The sequence below is a fragment of the Lytechinus pictus genome, chromosome 7, assembly GCF_037042905.1.
Source record: "Lytechinus pictus isolate F3 Inbred chromosome 7, Lp3.0, whole genome shotgun sequence".
Classification (NCBI taxonomy): Eukaryota; Metazoa; Echinodermata; class Echinoidea; order Temnopleuroida; family Toxopneustidae; genus Lytechinus; species Lytechinus pictus.
Window position 1 is genome coordinate 7,685,714 of NC_087251.1, and position 23,301 is coordinate 7,709,014.

Sequence of the window (23,301 nt, forward strand, 5' to 3'; positions counted from 1 at the left end):
ATGAGACAGCATTACAAACGACATCATAGAGCTCATATCAAAGAAGTAGACACAATACGATCTAGCCCAACTTTGCCTAAGCCTAAAGACAGGATGGAGGAACAGCAGGAAAGGGAGAAGAGGAGACAGATTGAAGAAGAAAGGGAGAAAGAGAAGAACAGACGAGAAGAGCAGAGGAAGAGGAAAGAGGAGGAGGAAAGGATCGAGGAGGAAAGGAGGCGACAAGAAGCAATAGAGGAAGGAAGGAGGAAGGATAGTCAAGAAAGAGTTTGGAAAAGGGTTGATAGGAGTATAGAAGACGAGATAGACGAAGAGATCATAGAAGAACGAAGGAAACTTGAGGAAAGTAGGGAGAAAGAAGAAGAGGAGAGGCAACTGGATGAGGAAGGAAAGCAGCTAGAAGAGGAGAAACGTAAGATAGAGGAGGAGGAGAAAAGATTAGAGGAAGAAAAGAGGAAGCTAGAGAGAAGGAAACATGAAAAAGAAGCCAAGCAGGAGTTAGCAAAAAGACAGGAAGAAGAGAGACTAGAGAAAGAAAGGGAGTTAGAGAAGAAAAGATTAGAAGATGAGGAGAAGAGATTGAAGGAGGAAATCAGACAGATTGCAGAAGGCAACACAGAAGATAAACCAGAAAGTAGAATTGTTGAACTTGTCGGTGATAAACAGAATATTTCTATAAAACTTCCTGAGTGCCAAAGTGAACAGATCCAAATAGTATCAAAGGTTACAATTGCGACATCTTATTATACCAAGACCAAGAATGGATACACTCTAAAAAGAAGATTAATTGACTCTCACTATCCGGAGAAAAGACCAAAAGTTGCAAAGTAATTTGTTGTCATGTATTTTGTATGATCTTTATGTATTTTATGATGTTTAAGAATACTTTTATGTACATGAATATTCATGTATTGCTATATATTGATATTTAATGCTATTATAATGTAGTCACTGGGACAGTGACTTTATTTGGCTGGGGGTAGTGTGAAGAAAACCCCTTTTCGTTAAAAGAAAGATCTAATCTTCAAAATAAAGATTTAGATTTCCCCATATTTCATTTGTTAAATATTGAGCTTTGTTTGTTTACATCACGTAACTGAACGCCAGTATAGTCATTGAATGCCGGCGATCAGCTGTTTTTACTACGTGAACTGTGACCTGAATTCCGGAGAGAGACTGGTGAATTTACTTGGATTAATTGCTAGTGTGCGCGCATACGTGTTAGCGCAGAGGAATTGGTATATTTCTGCTGAGTCACGCCATATTCACGTAGAGCCAGCAGTATGATCTATTTATGGGACCGGTATGGTCTGTTATGAAATTTTATGAGCGTTTAAATAGCTCTAAGTAAAAATTTGAATCTTACCTTTTGTGTAGATTCTCTGGAAGTTGATGACAGCATTAATTTATTGCTGGAATTTCTTCATTCATGTTTGGATACTGTTATTTTCCTTTATTCTGAGACAATTACCGCCAGGATTTTGAACTCTTCCTTGGATCTAAAGCTCTGATGCGCGCATACGCGCACAGACGCGCTATCATTGGTATTTTAAAGTATTGAATTTGCATAGCATCCCGCTGCGTAATGTTTATGTGAAGAGAGTGGTTTTTAAAGCACTAAAATTACATAACAACCCGCCGCGTAATGCAATGAGCTCAGAAATTGCCAAAATCCTGGGGGGCCAAAAGTCTATAAATAGGGGAGGTTTGAGGAGTTTGTCATATCGTCTGGAAGCTCTCTTGAGTTAAGTTAGCTCTCCTAGTCAATTCACATTCACTCTCTCGAGAATTCTCGTTCTCTGTTTCTCTTTCTACATTGTACATTCTTCTGTGAGTACATTACGTCATAATATGACACTTAGATTCATTCAGGGAATTCAGCGAGATTAATGATGAATTTTAGCTAGGAATTTGAAATCATTCGTCACCTTTTTGGGATTAGTGACGATTTTTGGCAACCAATACTCTGTTGTATTTCTTATAGTCAGCTTGGATTTATCAGCTGTTCACAGAAACTGGGCAGCTATTGTTATTCTTAAGCAGACTTTGATTCATTTGTCAAGTCTACTAATTGTTTGATAGATATCTAGAGAAGATATGAAAGCATTTATTGGTGCTTATTTGTGTTCTTTTTGACATGAACACAGATGTTTGGAGCAGATAGGAATTAATTGATGGTCACAATAGTGAACATGAATGCTGACTGTTAATTTATCTTTCTGGAATCTCCTGAATGGATATTTAATTACCTTATTTATGAAATTTGATAATTTATGCATTTTTATATTATGAATTTATTTCTGACTTGATGACAATATTTAGGCAGTCCTTTTAAGGACTCTTGACAGTCTGAATATTAAATCAAATTATCTAGTCAGAGAAATTAAATTACTGCATTGATAAAATTATTCTACCAACGTGGAAAAGGCTAGTGTCAGATTTTCAATCTCTAAATAGAGATTATCTTTTTGGTCAGTAACATTTGACATAAAACTGTCAAGTTGTTCTGGAATGTGTGTTGTTTTGGTATCGCTTTGAATATTGATCTGACTTTGGGATTTTTTCCACATTGGTCGTTTAAAGGATATTTATTGATAGAGTCGTGAACTCAATTCTTATTTCAGGATTAATGACTGATTATTTATTTACATTTCTTACATCATATACAAATAGGATCACACTAAACAAAGCTAGCCATCATGAGTGTTCGGATGTTAAGATCACGTGTAACTTAGGTGTCAAGCATGCTATTCCCGTAGTTGTTAAGATCAGAATACTTAATGTTATAAGCTCAGAATACTTAATGTTATACAGATCAGAATACTTAATGTTATACAGATCAGAATACTTAATGTTATACAGATCAGAATACTTAATGTTATACAGATCAGAATACTAAATATTAATTCTGATAATCTGACGAATACAATGTAACTAGATTAGAATATTGATTCTGACATTAAGATTACAAGGTAAAAGATGTGAATAATCAATGGAATGTAAATAGCTGATTATCAATCAGAAAGCATTTGTAAACAACTTGTAAATAATTTAAACTCTCTGTGCAGTCATTCACATGTTTTATTAAGAATACTTGATGTTTATAGTCATAGACTGAAGTAAACTCAGTTTATAGATGAAGCTCAATTCTTCATTTAGAATATTGACACGGTATTAATAGATGGTTGATTTAGTTACAGTGAAATAGGAATAATTGCTTAGGTGTTGGTCTTTCAGACTTGTTTTCACTTAGCTGTATTCTCAGACAGCAGGGACGATGTTAAAGTTTCCGGTAGGCTTTAATGCTAAGAAAGGTACTATGTGAGTCTATTCTTGAACCCGTGATGATTAGAGATATTTACGGATTTCTGAGGCTTTTCATCACACAGAATGTTGGATGTTGTTACAAACTTCACACCGACAAAGTGAGTGGAAGTTTTGTAGGCGCTGTAAGGCTGGTAAACAAGGCCCGTTGAGAGGTTGATAGGATAAGGATATTATTGGAGATTGGTGTGTTGTATTGGGTTAGTGACATTGGATGGAGAAAGATTATGAGTAACTGCTGGCAGTTTAGATAGGATTACTCACATAAGTCAGAACGACAGAAAAGAACCATTGGTCCTGGAACTTTTGTGGAGAGTAGATTACAGTCTTAAGTTGAAATAATTCTTAGAGAGAACACAACTCTACGGAGTATAAAGTACAGAACTAAGTAGGATGCTCGATACTTACAATTGATATAGATTATTGCTTAGTGTATTTATAACAGTGAATACATAGGATTTATCAACTTAGTAATTAATTATTATTCTATTTATCATTCTATCAATTTAAGAGTGACATGCACAGACTTACATTTAAGTTCTTTATTATGTAGAGTAAGTTATACAATTTTATATTGCTCATTCCATATTCAATGAATTTTATACTTATGCAAATTGATGTAAATATCCAAATTTTATTGTTGAAATGTTTCAGAAGAATGGTTAACTTCAAGTTTTTCTTATATTAAAGTTCAGTTGAACTTTACTTGTTATTTCTTAGGAATCAATAATTGAACTTGCACACTTGAATCTAGAAGGAACATGATTAGTGATCAGTGTTTGTTGAGAATGATGAATCCAATAAATTGGATTTGTTGCTAAGTCTTAGAATTAGAAATGGTGATCAATTGATTAGTGATGATTGATTGATGATGTGATTAGGGATAAGAAGTACCGTACAATTAGTTTAAGCATTATTTAAGTTAGGGTTCTTAGTTTATTTATAGACCAACCTTGTATATTGCAAGAAAACGGAACTCGTCATCGAGCTTGGAAAACTACGCTTACCTAGTGAGACCCAGTGATAAAGAGCAGATTTGAGAACTGAGGAAAAGACTAGAATGATTGATTGCGAAGCAAGGACTGACCGCTTCTATGATTGCCTATGTGCATACGACTGCACGTGTGTGATGTGGATATGCCTGATCGTGTGTGTGTAGAACACGAGGCGAACAAAACGTTTTGTATGTGAGTGAATAGAGATTTGGTTCATGGCTAACTCTATCGATGAAAGATGAGAAATATCATGGTTATATAATTAAATCTTACTTAATCATTCAGTGAGTAAACTCACCAGTTAAATTCTGCTGTGAAGGTCAGGACGCTGGAGTATGACAGAAGTCTTGTGATGGGAGAAAAGACGGTTTTCTTCAGATTATCGGAGCTCCTTCAACCTCTGTGGATCTGGCAGAATGGAGAGGCTAAAAGTTGGCGGTCGATGTGAGAAGATGGACCAATCACGGAGCTCGTAGTAGAACTCAGATATTATGGAACTTGAGATGGCTATTCTGATTGGTGGTTCACTAGCTCTTTAAAGTTCTCATCGAAGAAAAGTTTCTTCATTACGGTCCAGTGTTAAATTATGCTTGGCCAAGAGCTCAATAACTCTCTAAACTATTGTGGTGGCAGCATACTATTTTTAAAGGTTATTTTGATAGGGTCTCACGTTACAGTACTAAAGATAAAGTTGGCAGATATAATGTGAAATATAGATTCATTATATGCATTATATTCAAATGCTACATGTACTGAAATGGAATAATAAAATATAGTTTTCTTTTAACTAGATTTTTAGAGAAATATTATACAAAAAAAAAAAACCAATTTACAACATCATTGAAAACATGGTTGGAATCAGACGGCTTGAGACAAATCTGTAACAATTAAAAAGGTAATGAAGTCATTTTTAATAACAAACATATATGTTTTCGATGATTTTCTTTTTATCATGCAGATCTTATATCGAAAGGTATATTCAGGTTGAAACATATTGCAGATAAAGATGGTGAATCGAAAACAGATGCACATTTTAAAAGTAAAGGCGTCACTTCGTGGAATATAATACAGATAAAACATAATTATATTTGAGAAAATTCCACCCGTTTGGTAAAACCATAAGCATTTCACAGAATAAAATAAAAGGGAACTAGATCTGAAAGATATTTCATTCATTGTTTCGGACAAGATTGTCCATGTAAGTGAACTTATCTCAACTTTAGGACTATTCTCAATTCCAAATTAGAAGTCATTCCATTAGTTAATCGGTTAAAAGAAACTATTGAAAAAAAATATTAGGCCAAGAAAATGTACTTTGAATAGTAAGCTGAGGGAATTTGAGTTCAAATTGTTACATGGGATTATTTACACGACTCGGGATTTATTTCGCTTTGGCATGGTTTTCACGGATCTATATATGCTCCTTTGTCAAAAAGAAGTATAAACATACCGTGACTATAGGAGGGCACTGGACGCGGAATGAATATTTTTGGTACACCCTTGGGGAAGACGTATTTATTAAATCATGTTCTGTCACGGTTAGTTAAATATATCATATTTCAAATAAAAAAGAAAAATATACCCCGTAATATAGCCAAGAAGTAAATGACATTTTACTTTAGTAAGAAATCAAATTGAGGAAAAAAAGATACTTCCGCCAGTAGATCATAACACCTTATCTTTACATTTTAAAAATGGGAGGATTTTGATTCCGAATGGAGGGCACAGTCTTTCTCTCTCTCTCTCTCTCTTCTTCTTCTTCTTCTTCTTCTTTTTACATTTACTTCTACTCTGCCCCCTCGGGTGTATATCTGTTAAAACTAATTTAGACAATGCCGTTTACTATGTGAATCGCAGAGTATAGTTGTTTAAACAGTTTTTAAACGCCAAGGCATGCTTGAATTATTGATAATTAAATATTTGAATTCAAACTTTGTTGTTTAAGATTTTAAACACTTGTCAACTACTGTGCGATTCACATAGTAAACAGCGTTATTTAAATTGTTTTTAACAGTATATGCTTAGGGGCATGGGTGTCGATCACGGGGGGGGGGGGATGGGGGATATATCCCCCCAATATTTCAAGTGGGGGGGTCAGAAGCGGATCAAGAGGGGGGGGACCATTTTTTTAAATCTTATCTTTTTTTTTTAACTTGTAATTTTATTTTATTCTATTTCTAAGTATTTATTTCATTTATTATTATTATTATTATTATTATTATTATTATTTCTTTTTGGGGGAGGGGGGGGGTTGTGCGAACAAATGTCACAGAGTCCCTTGCCCCCCCCCCCCCCCCCATCAGCTTTTTTGAGCAACGACCTCTATACCAAAAAGAGTGGTGTTTTAGATGCAAGAAAACACCATTTTCACACACAGATTTTCAAAAATTTTCCCTACTGTGGGAGGGGGGACACCCCCCTCCCACACCCTCCCCCCTCGCTCGCTCCGCTCGCTTGGACTCGGTCGCTACCCTCCCTCGCATACCACCCCAACCCCCCCTTTATAAAAAGCTGGATCAGCCCCTGGGGGTGGCCTGTATTATCATCCCCCCCAATAATTTAGGGTAAAAAAATTATAATAATGATGATGAAAAAATGAAAAGTTTGATCATGATGATTATAGTGATGATTATAGTATGCCATCAATCAGTTTGTTTCCCTTGCAATTTGTGTATATTGTTATTAAATAAAAACATTCTTTTCCAGGACTTTTAAACAGATGGGTGAAGGTTCAAGATGAAAAAGAATGAAATGTTTATGTGTGATATTTTTTAACACATGACATAAAAGGACCCCGACGAAAAACAACTTTGGTTCCATCCCACCAGTGGTGAATAAATTAATTTTAATAAATCAATTATTCAAAAGGGTGGAAAAATAAACGGGAGTAAAAGGGTGGTAAGATAAACGGGGAAAACCCCATGGACGTAAATCCCAGAGGGGTAGATCTTGAAAAAGTACAAATAACTTTTTGAATAACTAAACTTGATTGATTTTTTCTTATTTTGGCAAAAAGAAATCTCTTTTGAGTTTGGAAAGGGATGACAGTTTTGCATTTTATATGAGCACACTCATGCGGTACGTAAATTTCATTTTAACACATATATTAGCCGATATTACACACTGATGGTTCAAGAAAATGTTGGAGAAATATCATAACATGACAGTTGAGTTTTGATTGTTTTTATGTTTGTTTTTGCTTCGTGCACTTATAAAGCATTTAAAACATGTTAAAATCAGGGTTAAAATCGTCAAAGGAATGACGGTAAGCCCGATGGCGCACGAGAAGCCACACAGTTTGTAATTTGTGCTAGTCTTAATTTGTCCGAATCTGCATTTTATCATCATGCATTAAGAAGAAAAAAGATATTGCCAGTCGGGTTAGATTTAAGAGAGAAGTTGTATACATCATGCTCAATAAACAGATCACTTTCATAGGCGGATCCAGCTTTTGGCGAAAGGGGGGGCGCACTGTCGAGCGGCGCACATATTTTTGCACTTCACCGGCGCCATAAAAGAACATGTTGAAAAAGGGGTAAAGTCTGACCCTGTCAAATGCTCTTTTCAAAATGTAGGATTTCCAGTCATGCCATTTTGCATGACCACACGCAGATAATATTTCCGGGGGGGGGGGGCAAGACTCGAAAATTTGGTGCACATCTCACATTAATATCGTGTATTAACCCTTTTATTGCAATGAGGCCAATACTTAGTTTTTGTTTACTATATGTATATATATATACACAGGGGCGTCGATCCTTTTTTAAGATTTGGGGGGGCAAAATCATGAATCAACTTTCCAAAGGCGCTCGATATCACACAAAACAAACAAACTCACACAAACACACACACACATATGCATATATATATATTTATATGACTCATGAGTTAGAAACACATATCTCACCAAAAAATTAATGCGAGCGCGAAGCGCGAGCTGAATTTTTTTAGTAAACTGACCTGAAAACAGGAAAAAGGTGCCTGTTTAGGACTGTTTGTAGTAACTCTTGAGGAGGATACATATCTCACTACACAGATAATGCGAGTGCCGAGGGCGAGCTGAAATTTCTTTATATTCTGACCAGAAAGCTTGATATTCTATGCATTTTTGGTACCAATGATTAAGATGGGTATCTAAAAAAATAATAGATGCGAGCGCGAAGCGCGAGCTTAAAATTTTGATATTTCGATCTGAAAAAAAATGACAGTTTAATGGACGTTTGTAATAAAGAACAAGATTATATCCAGCAAAAGATTATTGCAAATCGAAGCGGGAGTTCTTTTGACGTTTAGTCCTGAAAAAGTGACATTCTATTCACCTATTTAATCATGAAAAGTATGGGGTTTTGCTACAGAAATGATGCGAGCGCGAAGCGCGAGCTGAAAATTTGTATATTAATTCCAATCTGAGAAGCGGATAATTTAAGCACGATTTTAAATAAAGAACGAGTTGTGTAGCTCAATCTCAATATACGACTGGTTGCGTAATTATACACTCCCGGTACTAGCAACGGGTTTTAGCAAAGTTTTGGGCTAAAATATCGAATCATCTTCATAAAACACTATAGTAGCTGTCTTAAACTAAAGGCCATAGAGGTGGCACAATGTGGAATGTGTAAAGAAGAAAAGTGACTGACCTCCTTTTTATTAAAGCATTGGAAAATAAGATCAAAATTAAAGGATTTCCTCTACGCTTTTGTATGATTCTGGGATTTTTAAAATAAATTAAAGATTTCATGACATCTGTCATTCTGTGGGCAACTGCCCCGCCCCAGTCCACTCTGTAAGGGCATGCGATAAGCTTTGTTATGAACATTCAACAATAAAATGTAAAACCAGGTGCCGCTGATCATTCTTGACCGGCGCAGATTTGGTTGGCAATAGGCCCTTCTTCATTATTCTACCGGCGCCTATTTATTGGAACCAGGGGGCGCTGATTATTCTTGACCGGCGCAGATTTAGAACAAGTAGTGCTGATTATTTTTACCGACGTCACGTAAGATTCAGGCAGTGGCAATTCATAATTGACTGGCGCCGATTTAGAACCAGGAGGCGCCGATTATTCTTGACTGGCGCCGATTTATAACCAGATGGCGCTGATTATTCTTGTCCGGCCCCGATTTAGATTTAGGTGGCGCTGATTATCCTTGATCGGCGCTGGTTAAGAACTCAGGCAGCGTCGATTTTTCTGTACCGGCGCCGATTTATAACCAGATGGCGCCGATTATTTTTATCTGGTGCCGATTTAGATTTAGGTGGCGCAGATGCGCAGATTATCCTTGATCGGCGCCGGTTAAGACTCTGGCAGTGCCGATTTGTCTCGACTGGCGCCGATTTATAACCAAATGGCGCTGATTATTCTTGTCCGGCGCCGATTTAAATTAAGGTGGCGCTGATTATTCTTGATTGGCGCCAGTTATATGCAGGCAGCGCACTGCTGGTTATTTTTAACCGGCGAAGTTGTTGAGAAAAGGGTAGTTAAAAGAAAAGATAAGGAAGATGATATGATTGTGCTTTGCTGGGGGATAGTCTTTCCTTACTGTTGCTAATATTATATCAGTGTATAATTTTTTAAGCGGCGCCTTTTCTTTTCTTTCCTTTATTTTTCAAGCAGCGCCTTTTCTTTCTTTTACTTTTTTTTTTTTTGAGAGGCGCCTTCGGCGCCGCTCATATATTAGGGGGGGCGCGCGCCCCCTGCGCCACCCCCCTGGATCCGCCACTGACTTTGTACATGGTCCATACAATTTTTGTCATTTTTTCTGTCGTATGAGTTTAGAATAGGCTTACTTGTAACACAAATTGAATTTTCAAAAAAATTATATAAGTACAGTACACTGCAACAATGAAGGAATTTCCAAGAACACCATGCATATCAACCGTCCTAACTTGTGATTTTAGTGGGGGTAATGTTGAAAGATCCCCATCCACAAGAACATTAATCAATTTTGTGTCAAGCATCCCCCCCAACCAAGAGTACCGATCGACACCCATGCTTAGGGGACAGGATATAGGTTTGTGTTGTGTCATTGGTTTTCAGCAGATTAATGTTTCGGCGGGGTTTTATTCTTATTTTGTAAGTTTTTTGTATGTACGTTGCGGGGCTTACCTGGGTCATGTGGGTAGGGAAGGGAGGCGGTTTATGGTGGGGCCGGGGGAGGGATGAGGTTGCGTTCGGAAGGAGGGGACCTGATCTGAAGATCAAGGATTTATTATTTTTTGCGTGTAGAATGTGAGGGTGTGCGGGTGTGTTTACTTTCTTTTTTCCCCTTTTGTATTATATTTCTTAATTTCTTTCAGTGAATTGGAAAATGAATGGATTAATTTATGATTTTTTATATATGTTCATGAAGTAGGCCCACTTTTTTACTGGTACCTTGATGTTTTGAAGTTATTATAATGTATCATTTATGAAGTCATGAAATTTATGAAGTCAGTTTATGTTTGTATTCACTGGAAGCCGCAATAAAAGAATCCCGGAAAAGATAAGGCCTACTTAAAAAAAAAAATCGAACCGAGACTGGCACGTCCGGTCGACTGAATGTGACGGTTGGTAACAAAACGTTAGAAGTTTGCGTGGCAATAAAAAAAAGTTAGAGGCCTGCATGAGAAAAAAGCGGGAAAAAAATCTGTGTCAATATTTTCATAATTGATCTCACACCTTGCTTTAACAATGCAATGGATACAATATTTAAAGGTTATAATAACCCCGGGTTGTAACTTATGTGTTTTGCTGGCCTTGCAATGTCTGTGAATAAAGAGTCACGAAGATGATAACTTGATGAGAAAATAAAGTGGAGGGTTAATAAAGATCCTCAAGGGGTGTGGTACTACGCTCGCGTTATCGGGAATCGGAAGCAAGCTGCACGCACAGCCGGGGTACCGGTTGGTTCGGCGGCCGTGTACGTACGTAGGGGAAGCTACCGCGAGCCAGCTAGCTATTATATCTTGATCGAGCCTCGGCGAGGAGCTCGAACGAAAGTACGGTACACGAACACTGAGGAGCGCCGATTTCTGACCGTCGAGGAGAGCCAAATTATAACAAGTTGAGAGGTGATTATTTATGGTAGCGGCAGCCATGGCATTCTATGAATTTTCAAATAGGTTAGGCTTAGATCATTAATATGAAGGGAAAAAATGAGTAGACTGTAAATCTCGAATCTTCAACGAGTGATGTTGTCCCATACGTTGAGTTTGGTGTACGGTAGTCCGACCAAACTAATACTAATAGACGCATGGATCTGGATTCTGGAGAGTATTTGTTATTTATTAAACACAGGGAGCTATGGAAAAATCGGGAGGAAATTATAAACGATTTAAGAAAATATCAAATGAAACAGAGCCTCAGAAGAAATTAATCACACACCTCAATTTTATGGATGATTTATCAATGTTTTCCTGTTGACTGTTTGTTACAGTTAGGCCCTAGTTAGTTTTTTTTATGTTACTTTTGTGATTTAAAAAAATATCAGAGTATATGAAAAAAAAAATCCTGAAAAAAATGAAGATTGGCGTTCGATGACCTCTACATTAAAAAATGATCAAACAGGACCTGGTATGGCCATATAGATGCACAAGAAACAAAGTTTTTTTGTACTGGGAAATTCCCTTCGTTCTGAGCTCTGCTCAAACTTAAGAAACGAGCAAACATAAAGTCATAATTACCGCGCGGGTGCCAACTAACTCGGCTTCACCGAAAAATTAGGTGCCGAGATTTCCTATATTTGATCGTTATTTTGTGTGTATTGAATACCAACTGATTGCAGTGTTTTCTACTGTGATTTCAATTGATTTGTGTATTTTAATACCAATCTTATCTTTGGGTTGGGGTTAGGGTTAGAGTACTTAGGTTTTACAATGGACAACTTGGCACATAATTGTTTATTTATTATTATCGGCAGGCTGAAGCAATGTCACATCTCCAGGGCTAATTGGCCCATTGACATGGTGCAACTGCTTCAATTCCATGTCCCCACTTGCAGAATTTTATGTTTGCATCAAGGTTTACATAATAGTGAGACTCGTAGTTGCCACCTCTCCCATTGGCATTAGAACTTGTGCTAGTTACTTATTTTATATACCAGTACTTATTCTTAAACAAATCTGTTTTCTATTTTGCAGAACTTGGATTGAAATGTTCTACTTAGAGGTGTACTTCATAAAGCAAGATGCATTGTACAATGCTGCAGTACTCAATCTGTGCCCTTGTGGTGTTGCTGACACTTTTACAACTCATACAACTTACCATGATCTCATGGTTGGATAACATCAGTCCTAACCACATACAAAATAGAGCAAGAGAAGTGTTACCAATGTCAGACATGCAGAAGCAGAATAAAACACATCAACAACGAGAACAACTCATCCACATTACTTTGCCAGCAGCAAAGCTGAACACATATGGCTCTTATCAAATATTCTATGATATCTCAAAGACTCAACAAAGACTCAAATCAATTAAGACGAGAGATATTACTCTTGTCTCACACAGTTCTATGAATAATTTATATCATTTACCAGAGTTAGTGGACAGGTGGAAAGGACCAATTTCTTTGGCTGTGTTTGGGAGTTTATCTGATGTAAAAACTCTTGTAAGTTATGTCATGTCTCTAAAAGAATGTATAATAGGAGTGAGAAGAAATGTGACATTCCATTTAGTCCATCCTGTTAACTCATTATCAGAAGAGGCTGAAGTATTTGGGTCGGTCCATAATAAACATTCTTTCATGGTACCTTTGATAGATTGCAGTAAACTTATGGATGCAATTAAGGCGTCATATAGCAGTGTGCAGAATTACGCTGAAGATGGCATTTTGTATCCAAATAATCTGTTGAGGAATGTTGGCCGTTCAAACATTTTAACAGAATATCATTTAGTGCTGGATATCGATATGCTTCCAAGCGTTGGTCTGCGGGAGAAGTTCTTAAACTTTGTGAAGGGTTCATCGTCTCTATGGCTGGATGAAGACATGGTGCATCAGATGGTTTTTGTATTACCAGCATTTGAGATGGATATTGAAGCAGTTTCCAAGGTGCCCAGAGATAAGATGGAGTTGTTGAACTACTTGGAAGAGGATAGAGTTAGACAATTTTATGTGAAGGCCTGTTCCTATTGCCAGAACCATACAGATTATGTCAAATGGACCAGTCTGCAGGTAAGCTTCTTCTTCTTAAAAAAAAAGGTCCAGTTCAGTACCTGAATTTTAACATTGTGTCTTGTCACATTGGTGTTAGAAATTTTGTGATGTTCAAGTACATTTCCATGAGTTACCATTTCACATATTGTGTTAGTAAAAAATAATGTATAATTAGGAGTACAGCATTTGTATGCAAACTTCATCTACCTCTGCATTTGTGGATGTCGTGACTTTTCCAGCCAATCAGAGACATGAACCCTGCAAGGGACCATGTATACGGCACTTTGACAGAGTACAGTATATAAAGGCCACCGCACACCTTACGACTGGTCTGCGACCCGATTTCAGAATAATATGTAATAGAATTTGATGCTAATATTGAGACTTGGAATAAGTTACTGTGTAATGTTCGAAATCATCGTACGAATACCTATGATCAAATTTGTGACTATGCTATCATCCTTCTTAGAATAAAAGCAAATTTAATATCTAGTCGTAATGACGTCATAGCAGTCTTACGATTGGCTACGATTTGAAACTAATTTGGACTTTACTCCAAAATAAGGGCTTGCAATTTTTCAAAATTGTTATAATATTATTATTTCAATTAATTTTAACCTCAAATAAAATGATATGTTCCATTCACATCTTCAGAAAATGAGCAAAATGTGATTTGTTCCAAAATCGGGTCGCAGACCAGTCGTAAGGTGTGCGGTCGCCTTAAGGCCTGCTTTTACAAACTTGCTCATTCTCCTGAAGACGACAAGAACACACTTGTCGAAACGTCAAGATTGGGTGGTCCTTTTCAGGACCAACACTTGCCCAAGAAAGATACATGGTGTACTGTGAAACCTACTGCACTATTCATCTACCTTGCATTCTTACTTAACAAATTTGATAATTTTCATTAGACAATATTGGTGAATTTCTATTTTTACACCAACTTCATACAATATTATTCATATAGTCAAATAAAATTACTAAACCATTGTAATGCAATATCAGGAAAATAAATCCCCTATAGAATGTGATAAAAATTATTGATACAATTACCAATTTTTCTAGACATGAATACATTGTTTCACATATATCAATGACCTTGCTCTTCCAGTATTGTAAAAGTTTTACTCACTCAGATCATGAAACTTTTTTTTTTAATTCATAGATTGATAAAAACTTGTTTTCATCCTAATACCTGAATAGGTTGATGATAATCATCTTCTGAGTATGTAAGTAGTAAAAATCATTATTTCAAAAGAAGATCACTCCGCATTAACCTCTGGTATATATAAAAGCTTTTTTCCTACCGTAGTTAGAAGTAAAATGGGAAAATTATTTTGTTACATATTTAAAAAAAATCTGTATCTCAATTTGTAATAAGAAAAAATTACCTTTTTTTTTAAATATAATAAAAATCTAAGCCAATGCTTTGAAAACAATATCAAGCGATGTATTACAATCAATCTGTCAAAGAACCATGTTTAAATTTCTTTTAAGTAACACAATATTCACAACATAATTTCAAACCTAACTGATGCATTTCATCTTAATTTTTTTGGGAGGAGGTAAGGATTTTTTTGATAATCATGATTTCCATACTTTCCATATTTTGTAATTATTTTAATATTTTCAAATAATAGTACAATGTTCTGTTATGTCATATTCAATGTGTTTTTTATACAGAGCGTAACTGGTAAGCTAAGTGTGGCCTATACAGTGGAATGGAAACCTTTGTGGGAACCCTTCTACATCAGCAGGAGTGATATACCTATCTATGATGAAAGATTCAGACAGTATGGTTATAATCGCATCAGTCAGGTAATGATCCAATAGTCTCAGTTCCATTAGATTTTCCTAAAGTGGAAATCAGAAGTAGATTACGAAAGTGTTTTTGTCACTGATATTTGTAATGCATTTGCAGTGGCATGATATTACTTATTTAGAAAAGCTGTCTTATAAGTTGTTTTCCTTTTTTATATTGATATATTCCCTGTAGTCTTATCTATCAGATGCCATCAAAGGGTCAATTTTTTGTTTATGCTGGAATGAACACTGACCTTGTGTGTCCAAGGTGTAAAAATATTGATTGTGCCAAATGGAAAGAAATTGACATAATTGAAGCAGCAGTCTCATTTGAGCAGTGGTATCCCAAAGAAATAAATTTATTAAATGCATAAGTGATGTCTGGATATGTAAAGTGTGAGGGTTTTATTTCTATTAAAGTGAGACCTTGACCAGACTAATTGAAAAAAGGAAGACGTAGTTAAAGCAGCATGCTAGTCATTGGGTAAGAAGCATAAAAAGTAGCAATTGCTTTTGCTAGGCTTTTGTTTGATTCCGTATACATAAAAATTACTGAGCAAAAGCTTTTGCTAGTAAGCTCAAGCAATATTTAACTGCTTACTAGCGTTTGCTTCACAATTAAGCTATTGCTATAAAGAGTATGCATAAAACGAACGTTTGCTTTGGTTTTCTTAAGCTTCTCCAGAGCAGCTTGAGCGTTTGCTTGATCAGCCCGTTCGCATCTTATACTAGTAATCATGTTTAGTTCTTTAAGTTCTTCAAAGGTACACTGCCTCCTTCAATCCTGAAGATTCTTGCAGTATTGTAGTACCGGGGGCCGGCAGGTGCAATACACCGGGTGAACACCCTACTATTTGACGAATAGTGTATTGGTTTTAACGTGCATAGGTTGTGACTCTTCTATACACGGGACCAACATTTGCGTCCTTTCCGATGGACGGAATGTTTTCCAACTGCATTCACACCTGCACTGAATACAGTGGTGAGGCACGCTAACACACAACGCTATAGCATCAGATTTTTTGTTAGACGCGTTTCTGCATGAGCAGGACTCGAACCCCTCACGTTGAGATCTACGATCTTATCCGAAACATGTGCTCTAACCGACTGAGCTACGCTGCCTCCTTTATGTAACTGAGAGAGAACCCCAAGATATACAGCAGCCTACATGTACATGTTTTCTCCCTAGTAAGTGCAAACTGAATGCCAACTATATAGATTTATTAATCAGAAATGAGAAAAGACACCATGTCTGAGGAAAAGATGTTAGAGGCAGACATGAGATAAGCGGTATTTTGCACTGCCACACTTTTGCGTTCGAGTCCTGCCTTTGTTCTATGAGTCATGTTCACACTGGTCAGCGTGATGTCGCTTTGTTCAAACTGCTAGCAATTTCTTTCTGCGGGCAAGACTGGTGGACAAATCCTTATTTATTGTATGCATGTATTCCTTTTCAAGGGTGTGACCAGCAAAGTATTGATGTTAATTACACATCAATAATCCTATGAAATCAAAATAAAATTAGATTATAGAATACTGCAGTGATCAAAATAATTTAAAACATAATTTCAACATGATAATATTACATTGTAACATTTGATAAGGAATACTCAATTCAGACTGATACTGTAATTGCACTGATTTCTCTCAGTTTTGGTGGAACGTCATTTGTGGCACTCTAGACAATAGTTATCATTGTTCCCTCAAACAAGAATATATATTTGTCTCTTTGGTGTCATCTGATAGAGGAGACTTTAACAGTTTATTGATACTTCAAAGTACACCTATATATGAACATACAATAATTTGTTATATCCTCTTGTATAATTTCAAAGTTTGAATATCCACTGTACACTTTTCTGTAACAAGTGTTAATATTGTTGTCTTTTATGCAGATATGTGAGCTGTATATGGCAGGTTTCAACTTTGCAGTGCTGGATAAGGCATTTATTGTTCACAAGGGCTTCAAAGAAAAAACGGAATTTCATCAACAGAAAGACGAAGAAAATCGTAAGAACTACTACCTCTTCCTTGAATTTCACACAGCTCTACAAACTAAATATCCAGAGACCAAGAGAAGGTGTATTAAGTAAGAGCCTCCTGTTTTTAATCAATATATGATTTACTTTTCATATTTGTAATAATTTTAATGCTCAGATTGAGCTACAATATAATTTTAATGAATTGTGGTATATTTTCTTGGGTTAGACACAAACAAGTTGATAGATGTAATTTATAGGACACCTGCCCAGGGACGACAACTCCCCTGATTTGGTGTATGCTAGGGTTTTTTTTTAGAAGAACTTGCATTTTTGGTTAAGGTCAGGGTGTTCTGTTGGGAGACTAATACCGATACCAGTAACTCATGATTTTTTGGTCTGCACCAGGCCCGCACTAAAATAGTCTGCACCACAAGCGTTAAGTAATTACCCATTCAAATACTCGGGCACATAAGAGATGTTGGTGGTCTGGTGCTGCTAATAGCAGCGTCAAAATAGTACCGGTCTGGTGGCGGGCAATTTTAGCATGCGGCATTCATTAACTCAACATTTTACGACTAAGCCCAGAGCTGGACTGGACCAGCGAGTTACTGAAAGCAGTATTATACTCTAAGGAGGTCTCCTCCAGGTGAGAAGTGCACAAGAATGTTCATGGGGAAATGTTATCAAGGGGAGTTGTCCGGTAACAGCGATAGACATACCATTGGCAATAATTAAAGCATAATTTATTCATTTTCTGTATTCATTCTTTACTGATTGCATACTACTGTTGATTTCCTTTGCTTGTTCATGCAGACAAAAAAATGATGACAAAGATTACCGGGTACACAATTATTTTTCTATATAAGCTTGAAATCTTTTAATTTCTAAATTAGCATACATTTGTCATTGGTGTACATAAATACTGCTCTTATAATGATACATGTACCTTATACATAAAAATCATATGTAGGCAGATGTATATTATTATCAGTCTAAATGAACAGGGACATGTTTATAACTTGTAATTTACAAGCAGATATTGATCTGTAATTTTCTGAGTTTTCTTGCCATCTGAAACATTTTAGAAATGTTCTGTTTATTTTTACACAATTAAACATTATTTAAATATATGCACAGTACTGAACAGTCTCTTTGGATCTGAAATATCTAGACATGCTTGTTATTACTGTAACTCGTCCAGTATTTTTTTTAAATTGAATTGCTAAAATCCTTTTTATCTGAGACATAGTAAACATCTTGATCTGCTTATTTTAATTGATGAAATATTATATTAAGAAATAGTATGATGGGCAGTTGAAACTGATTTCTTTATTTGCTCCATGAAGCTTCCATTGGAAACCAATACAAATCGATATCAATTTGGTGGATTCACAATACAGTGCGCCATTTATTGGCTGCAGCGGAATTTGCAATGCCTCATGGGAAAAAGTCGAAAGCTGTTGCGCCCGCTAGTACTAAGTGCATGCATGCATGCGATTATTCATCGCTGGCCAACGCGGCTCAAACAGATATGCTGTTTACTAGGGTCCAGGAGGTGGGAGAGAAATTTGCCCGCATATTTCTTTGCGAAATTAAGACCGTTTTTGGTGAATTCTGGCCATATGTTTGTCATTTTTGAAGCATCATAGTCACATTACAGTACGCTAGCACTGTGCGCTGCTTGCGTACAATGCTGACCCTGAAGTTAAACATCTTGTCTGTTCACTGCAACTGATAGATGGCACACCATATTATGAATCCATCGAATTGGAGAGTGAGGGAGTCTAATGATACCATGATAACTTTTCCTGTGATTTTATTTTTGAAAGACAAAGCAGCTGTAGAGAAAATTAGCAAAGCTGACATTGTAGTCCATTACACTCTCCAGTTAATTTCCTCTTCACAACTGTTCATTTAAAAAAAATTGTTTATGAACAGAATGTTAAATATATCTGATAAACTCAGCAAGACCTGTTTGAATCAATTATTTTAAAATGTGATACTTAAAAACTTTCTGAAATGTTGTATGTCAGAAGGGGGGGGTGGTGGATCAGGCACTTCCTGATCTATCAAGGATTATTGTTTGTCATTCCACATTGAAATTAAGAAAAATTCCTCTTTTTCAAAATTCTGTTGATTAATTCAAGCTAAGATGAGCTTTGTCAGTTTATGTTTGGCATGTACATGTACATGATACTTGCGGATGATTCTTTTACTTCAATATGTGACCTATATGCACTTATTTCTAATATTTCTATTTTCCTATTGCGAATTCCTTTATATATCTTGCTTCATGTACATGTACATTGAATAATTTTAAATAATAACAGTGTCTTACATGGACGCCTTTAGTAGTCAACGCAAAGGAGATGTAATGATTCTCAGGCAAAAAGAAAAAAAGAGAAAGTGATTGTAACTAATAGCTGAAGAAATATGCTTTTGAGTTGTGATTTGAAGTTTGAAGTTGTGGATATTACTTAAATCTAGCTTGCTTACAAATGTTTGGAAGTATCTTTTGGTAGCATCACAGTTATTCTTCAAAATTAAATGAAAATTTTATGTAACTGCAGTGACCAAACTTATCAGCAATAAAGACAGTTATTTTGACAATTGTTTTCAAATTTCCTTTTTTTCAAACTAGCAATATAAAATTGGCCAACTTGCTGTGGATGTAAGCTTATGATAAACTGAATGAATGACTCTTTCCATTTCTGTTTAATGTCATTTTTATTCTGGAATTTGTTTGATCATTCTGAAAACTACTGTTTTCTTTTAAATTTATTCTATTTTATATTTTTATTACTAGTACAGCTTCCGGAAAATAATAAAGAATGATTTCCAGTACATGGAACTAATATTTTTCTTGCAAAATAAAGAGGGTTGAACACAATAGCCTGAATATTTTAAAGGTATATATCTTTAAATAGGTAGGCCTATAATGGTATATCAATATCTTACATCTTTACATATCCTTATTCAAGTTTGTTGTTTCGTGTACAGTGTATGTCATTTTTATTATTTCAGTACTGTATTCATTGTCATATATTGTGATGTAAATGGCACAAACACAAATTTCCCATTGCAACCAATGATGTAGATGTAAGTTATTTTTTGTTAAATGGTAAATGGTAATATCATGCAAACTGGTAGACAGAGACACTAAAGTTGGGGGCATGAAAAAATATTGTAGTGCAAAAATTCATGCGAATGTATTGTGATATGGAAGAGGTGTAATAAGTATACTATTATTTGTGTTTGTGTATTTTTTTAATCAAGCTAACAATATAAAATTAACTGACTTTACTATTTATACATATGTCATTGTAAGAATAAAATGTGTTAATTCCAGTGGTGGATCAAGGATTTTGAAGTTAGAAGGGGCGCTGCTGGGTGCAGATGACAGTTTATTTTTATAGCTTTAACTACAAATACATGTATGTATGTTAAATGGGGGATTCTCAGAATATAGAGAGGGTTTGTGTCCCTTGTTCTCCTGCCTAGATCCACCACTGCATTCTCTTCCAATGTTGAAAGATATTTTCTATATTTAAGAAATCTAAGTGGAGAAAAGATTAGTCTGGAAACAAATAAAAGATCGTATAACAATAGGACTTATTGCAATGAACAGCTGTTCTTGCAGATTTTAATGGCAGCGTAATTGTATTGCCACTTTTAAAGACAAAATTAGGAATTCCTGCTTTTACAATACACTTTCAGCCAAGGGAGGCACCTTTTTATGTGTGAAAGGGTCCGTTTTAAATGGGTTTTAATTGTTATTCAGTAATATTCTTCATTAATGATTAGTTCGAGGTTTATATCATTATTACTAAATATGACAAGAATTCTCTGTTTTAATGAAATTGTCTAATACTAATGAAGGTGTATTTTGTATATTTTGTAATTTAAGGTTTTTAATGGTTTTGTTCCATTCAAAGGTCCTATATACTGAGTATTCAGCATGTATTTAATTTACAGTATTTGGAAGTTGTAGGTCAATTTGTCTTTCAGTTTAGACTGTAGTTAATTAAATTATGACTTTGTAAATGAACCTGTATGTATTTTTATTCCTAAAGCTATTAGAATGCTGTTTTCCAGTTTTATTTATTCATCTCAATATGATGTATTATTGGTGCAATGAGAATGATGCGGTTTTTTTTTACTTGGTGTTAGGAGTCCCCCAAATGGTCTTTTTAGGGTACCGTTCAGTTTATCAATATTATAGGGAGGTGCATTGTGACTGTATGTGTACTTCATGAAAAAATACATTTTGCTGTAAATTGCCAATTTTATATTAAAGGAAAAATACATGTGATGTATGTATTGATTTTGTGTTTGTTATTGTGTCATATTTGTAAGATTCTCCTTTTTGTCTCGCCTGCATAGCAGAGCGAGACTATAGGCGCCGCTTTTCCGACGGCGGCGGCGGCGGCGTCAACATCAAATCTTAACCTAAGGTTAAGTTTTTGAAATGACATCATAACTTGGAAAGTATATGGACCTAGTTCATGAAACTTGGACATAAGGTTAATCAAGTATTACTGAACATCCTGCCTGAGTTTCAGGTCACATGACCAAGGTCAAAGGTCATTTAGGGTCAATGAACTTTGGCCAAGTTGGGGGTATTTGTTGAATTACCTTCATAACTTTGAAAATTTATGGATCTAGTTCATGAAACTTGGACATTAGGTTAGTCACGTACCACTGAATATCCTGTGCGAGTTTCAGGTCACATGACCGTGGTCAATGGTCATTTAAGGTCAATGAACTTTGGCCGTGTGGGGGGTCTTTGTTAAATTACCATCCTAACTCTGAAGGTTTATGGATCTATTTCATAAAACTTGGACATAAGAGTAATCAAGTATCACTGAACATCCTGTACGAGTTTCAGGTCACATGACCATGGTCAAAGGTCATTTAAGGTAAATGAACTTTGGCCGTGTTGGGGGTATTTGTTGAATTACCATCCTAACTCTGAAGTTTACGGATCTATTTCATAAAACTTGGGATATAAGAGTAATCAAGTATCACTTAACATCCCCTGTGAGTTTCAGGTCACAAAACAAAGGTCAGTTAAGGTCAATAAACTTAGGCCATGTTGGGGTAATTGTTGAATTTCCATCATAACTTTGAAAGTTTATGGATAGAGTGAATCAAATGTGGACATGGGTGTAGTTGACAAGTCTTAAGTCACCGTTCAAATGTCATCTATGGCCAATGAACGTTGTATTATGTCATTATATGAATGGTGTTTTTGTGAATGATTATTTTATAGTAGTTTTCCAAAGTTAGCACTGCTGCTATATTAAATCGCGTAATGCAGGCGAGACTGCCAGAGGCGTTCCACTTGTTCTTTATTAAGACCAAGAAGATTCTATGACTGGAATTCCAACAAGCAACACATTTATTCAAGCAGCTGTTCTTTTCTAAACATGCACTAAAGAAAGTACAGCAGTATGTTGCCTTTGATGTCTGACGTTTGAAGCTGCCAGTTTCATGAGTAAATATGAAGAGCCATTTTTGGAAGTAAAAATATTGTTGTTCATGATTTTATATGTCAGATTAGTGCCCGTACATGCCCAGTCAAGTAAATTTTAGTCATATTTTAGGAAAAATTGCATCATTTCTTTTCATGATTTTATATTTTAGATTAGTACATGACCAGTCAAGTAAATATGAGTCATAATTCAGGATATATTGCAGTTGCATCTTTTCTTTTCACATGCCCCCAAAAGTAAGTACTATGTATACTGCTCATGTATCCAGACCAAAATGCAGTGGAAAAAGTAATTATCATCACAAAGGCATATTTCCCTTTACTTATGACGTAGAGGTATGGAGTCATGCGGGAATCTTTGTTTACCCATTTGGAAGGCAGATGGAGCAAAGTGCATGCCTGACATACTTTCTTCGTGCGGCTTTGAATGTGGTTCAAAGGGATTTTCTTTGATGTTACTGACATCTCTACTTAAACCTCCTTGTTAAGACTGATATCACTCTAAAAAATGTTTGGTGAAAATGCTGCATGAGGGTATTTATGTGTCCAATCACCAACCAACATTGGGC

The 23,301-nt window shown here is 35.8% G+C and overlaps 2 protein-coding genes across 3 annotated transcripts; both read left to right on the plus strand.

Annotated features, from left to right (window-relative positions):
* Positions 1–831, plus strand: LOC135153066 (uncharacterized). Its single transcript, XM_064102437.1, has one exon. It carries the CDS (start codon positions 1–3, stop codon positions 829–831), a length of 831 nt encoding a protein of 276 aa, XP_063958507.1.
* A 10,237-nt stretch (positions 832–11,068) lies between these two features.
* LOC129265050 (beta-1,4-glucuronyltransferase 1-like) lies at positions 11,069–21,550 on the plus strand. 2 transcript variants are annotated; one of them, XM_054903031.2, is made up of 4 exons: positions 11,069–11,369; positions 12,438–13,471; positions 15,137–15,271; positions 17,152–21,550. In XM_054903031.2, the coding sequence occupies exons 2-4, from the start codon at positions 12,485–12,487 to the stop codon at positions 17,347–17,349; spliced, it is 1,320 nt and encodes a 439-aa protein (XP_054759006.2). In that variant the 5' UTR covers positions 11,069–11,369; positions 12,438–12,484; the 3' UTR covers positions 17,350–21,550. The 2 variants fall into 2 exon arrangements, with proteins under 2 accessions (XP_054759006.2, XP_063957896.1); XM_064101826.1 differs by having other exon boundaries at positions 11,160–11,420.
* The last annotated feature ends 1,751 nt before the right edge of the window (positions 21,551–23,301 follow it).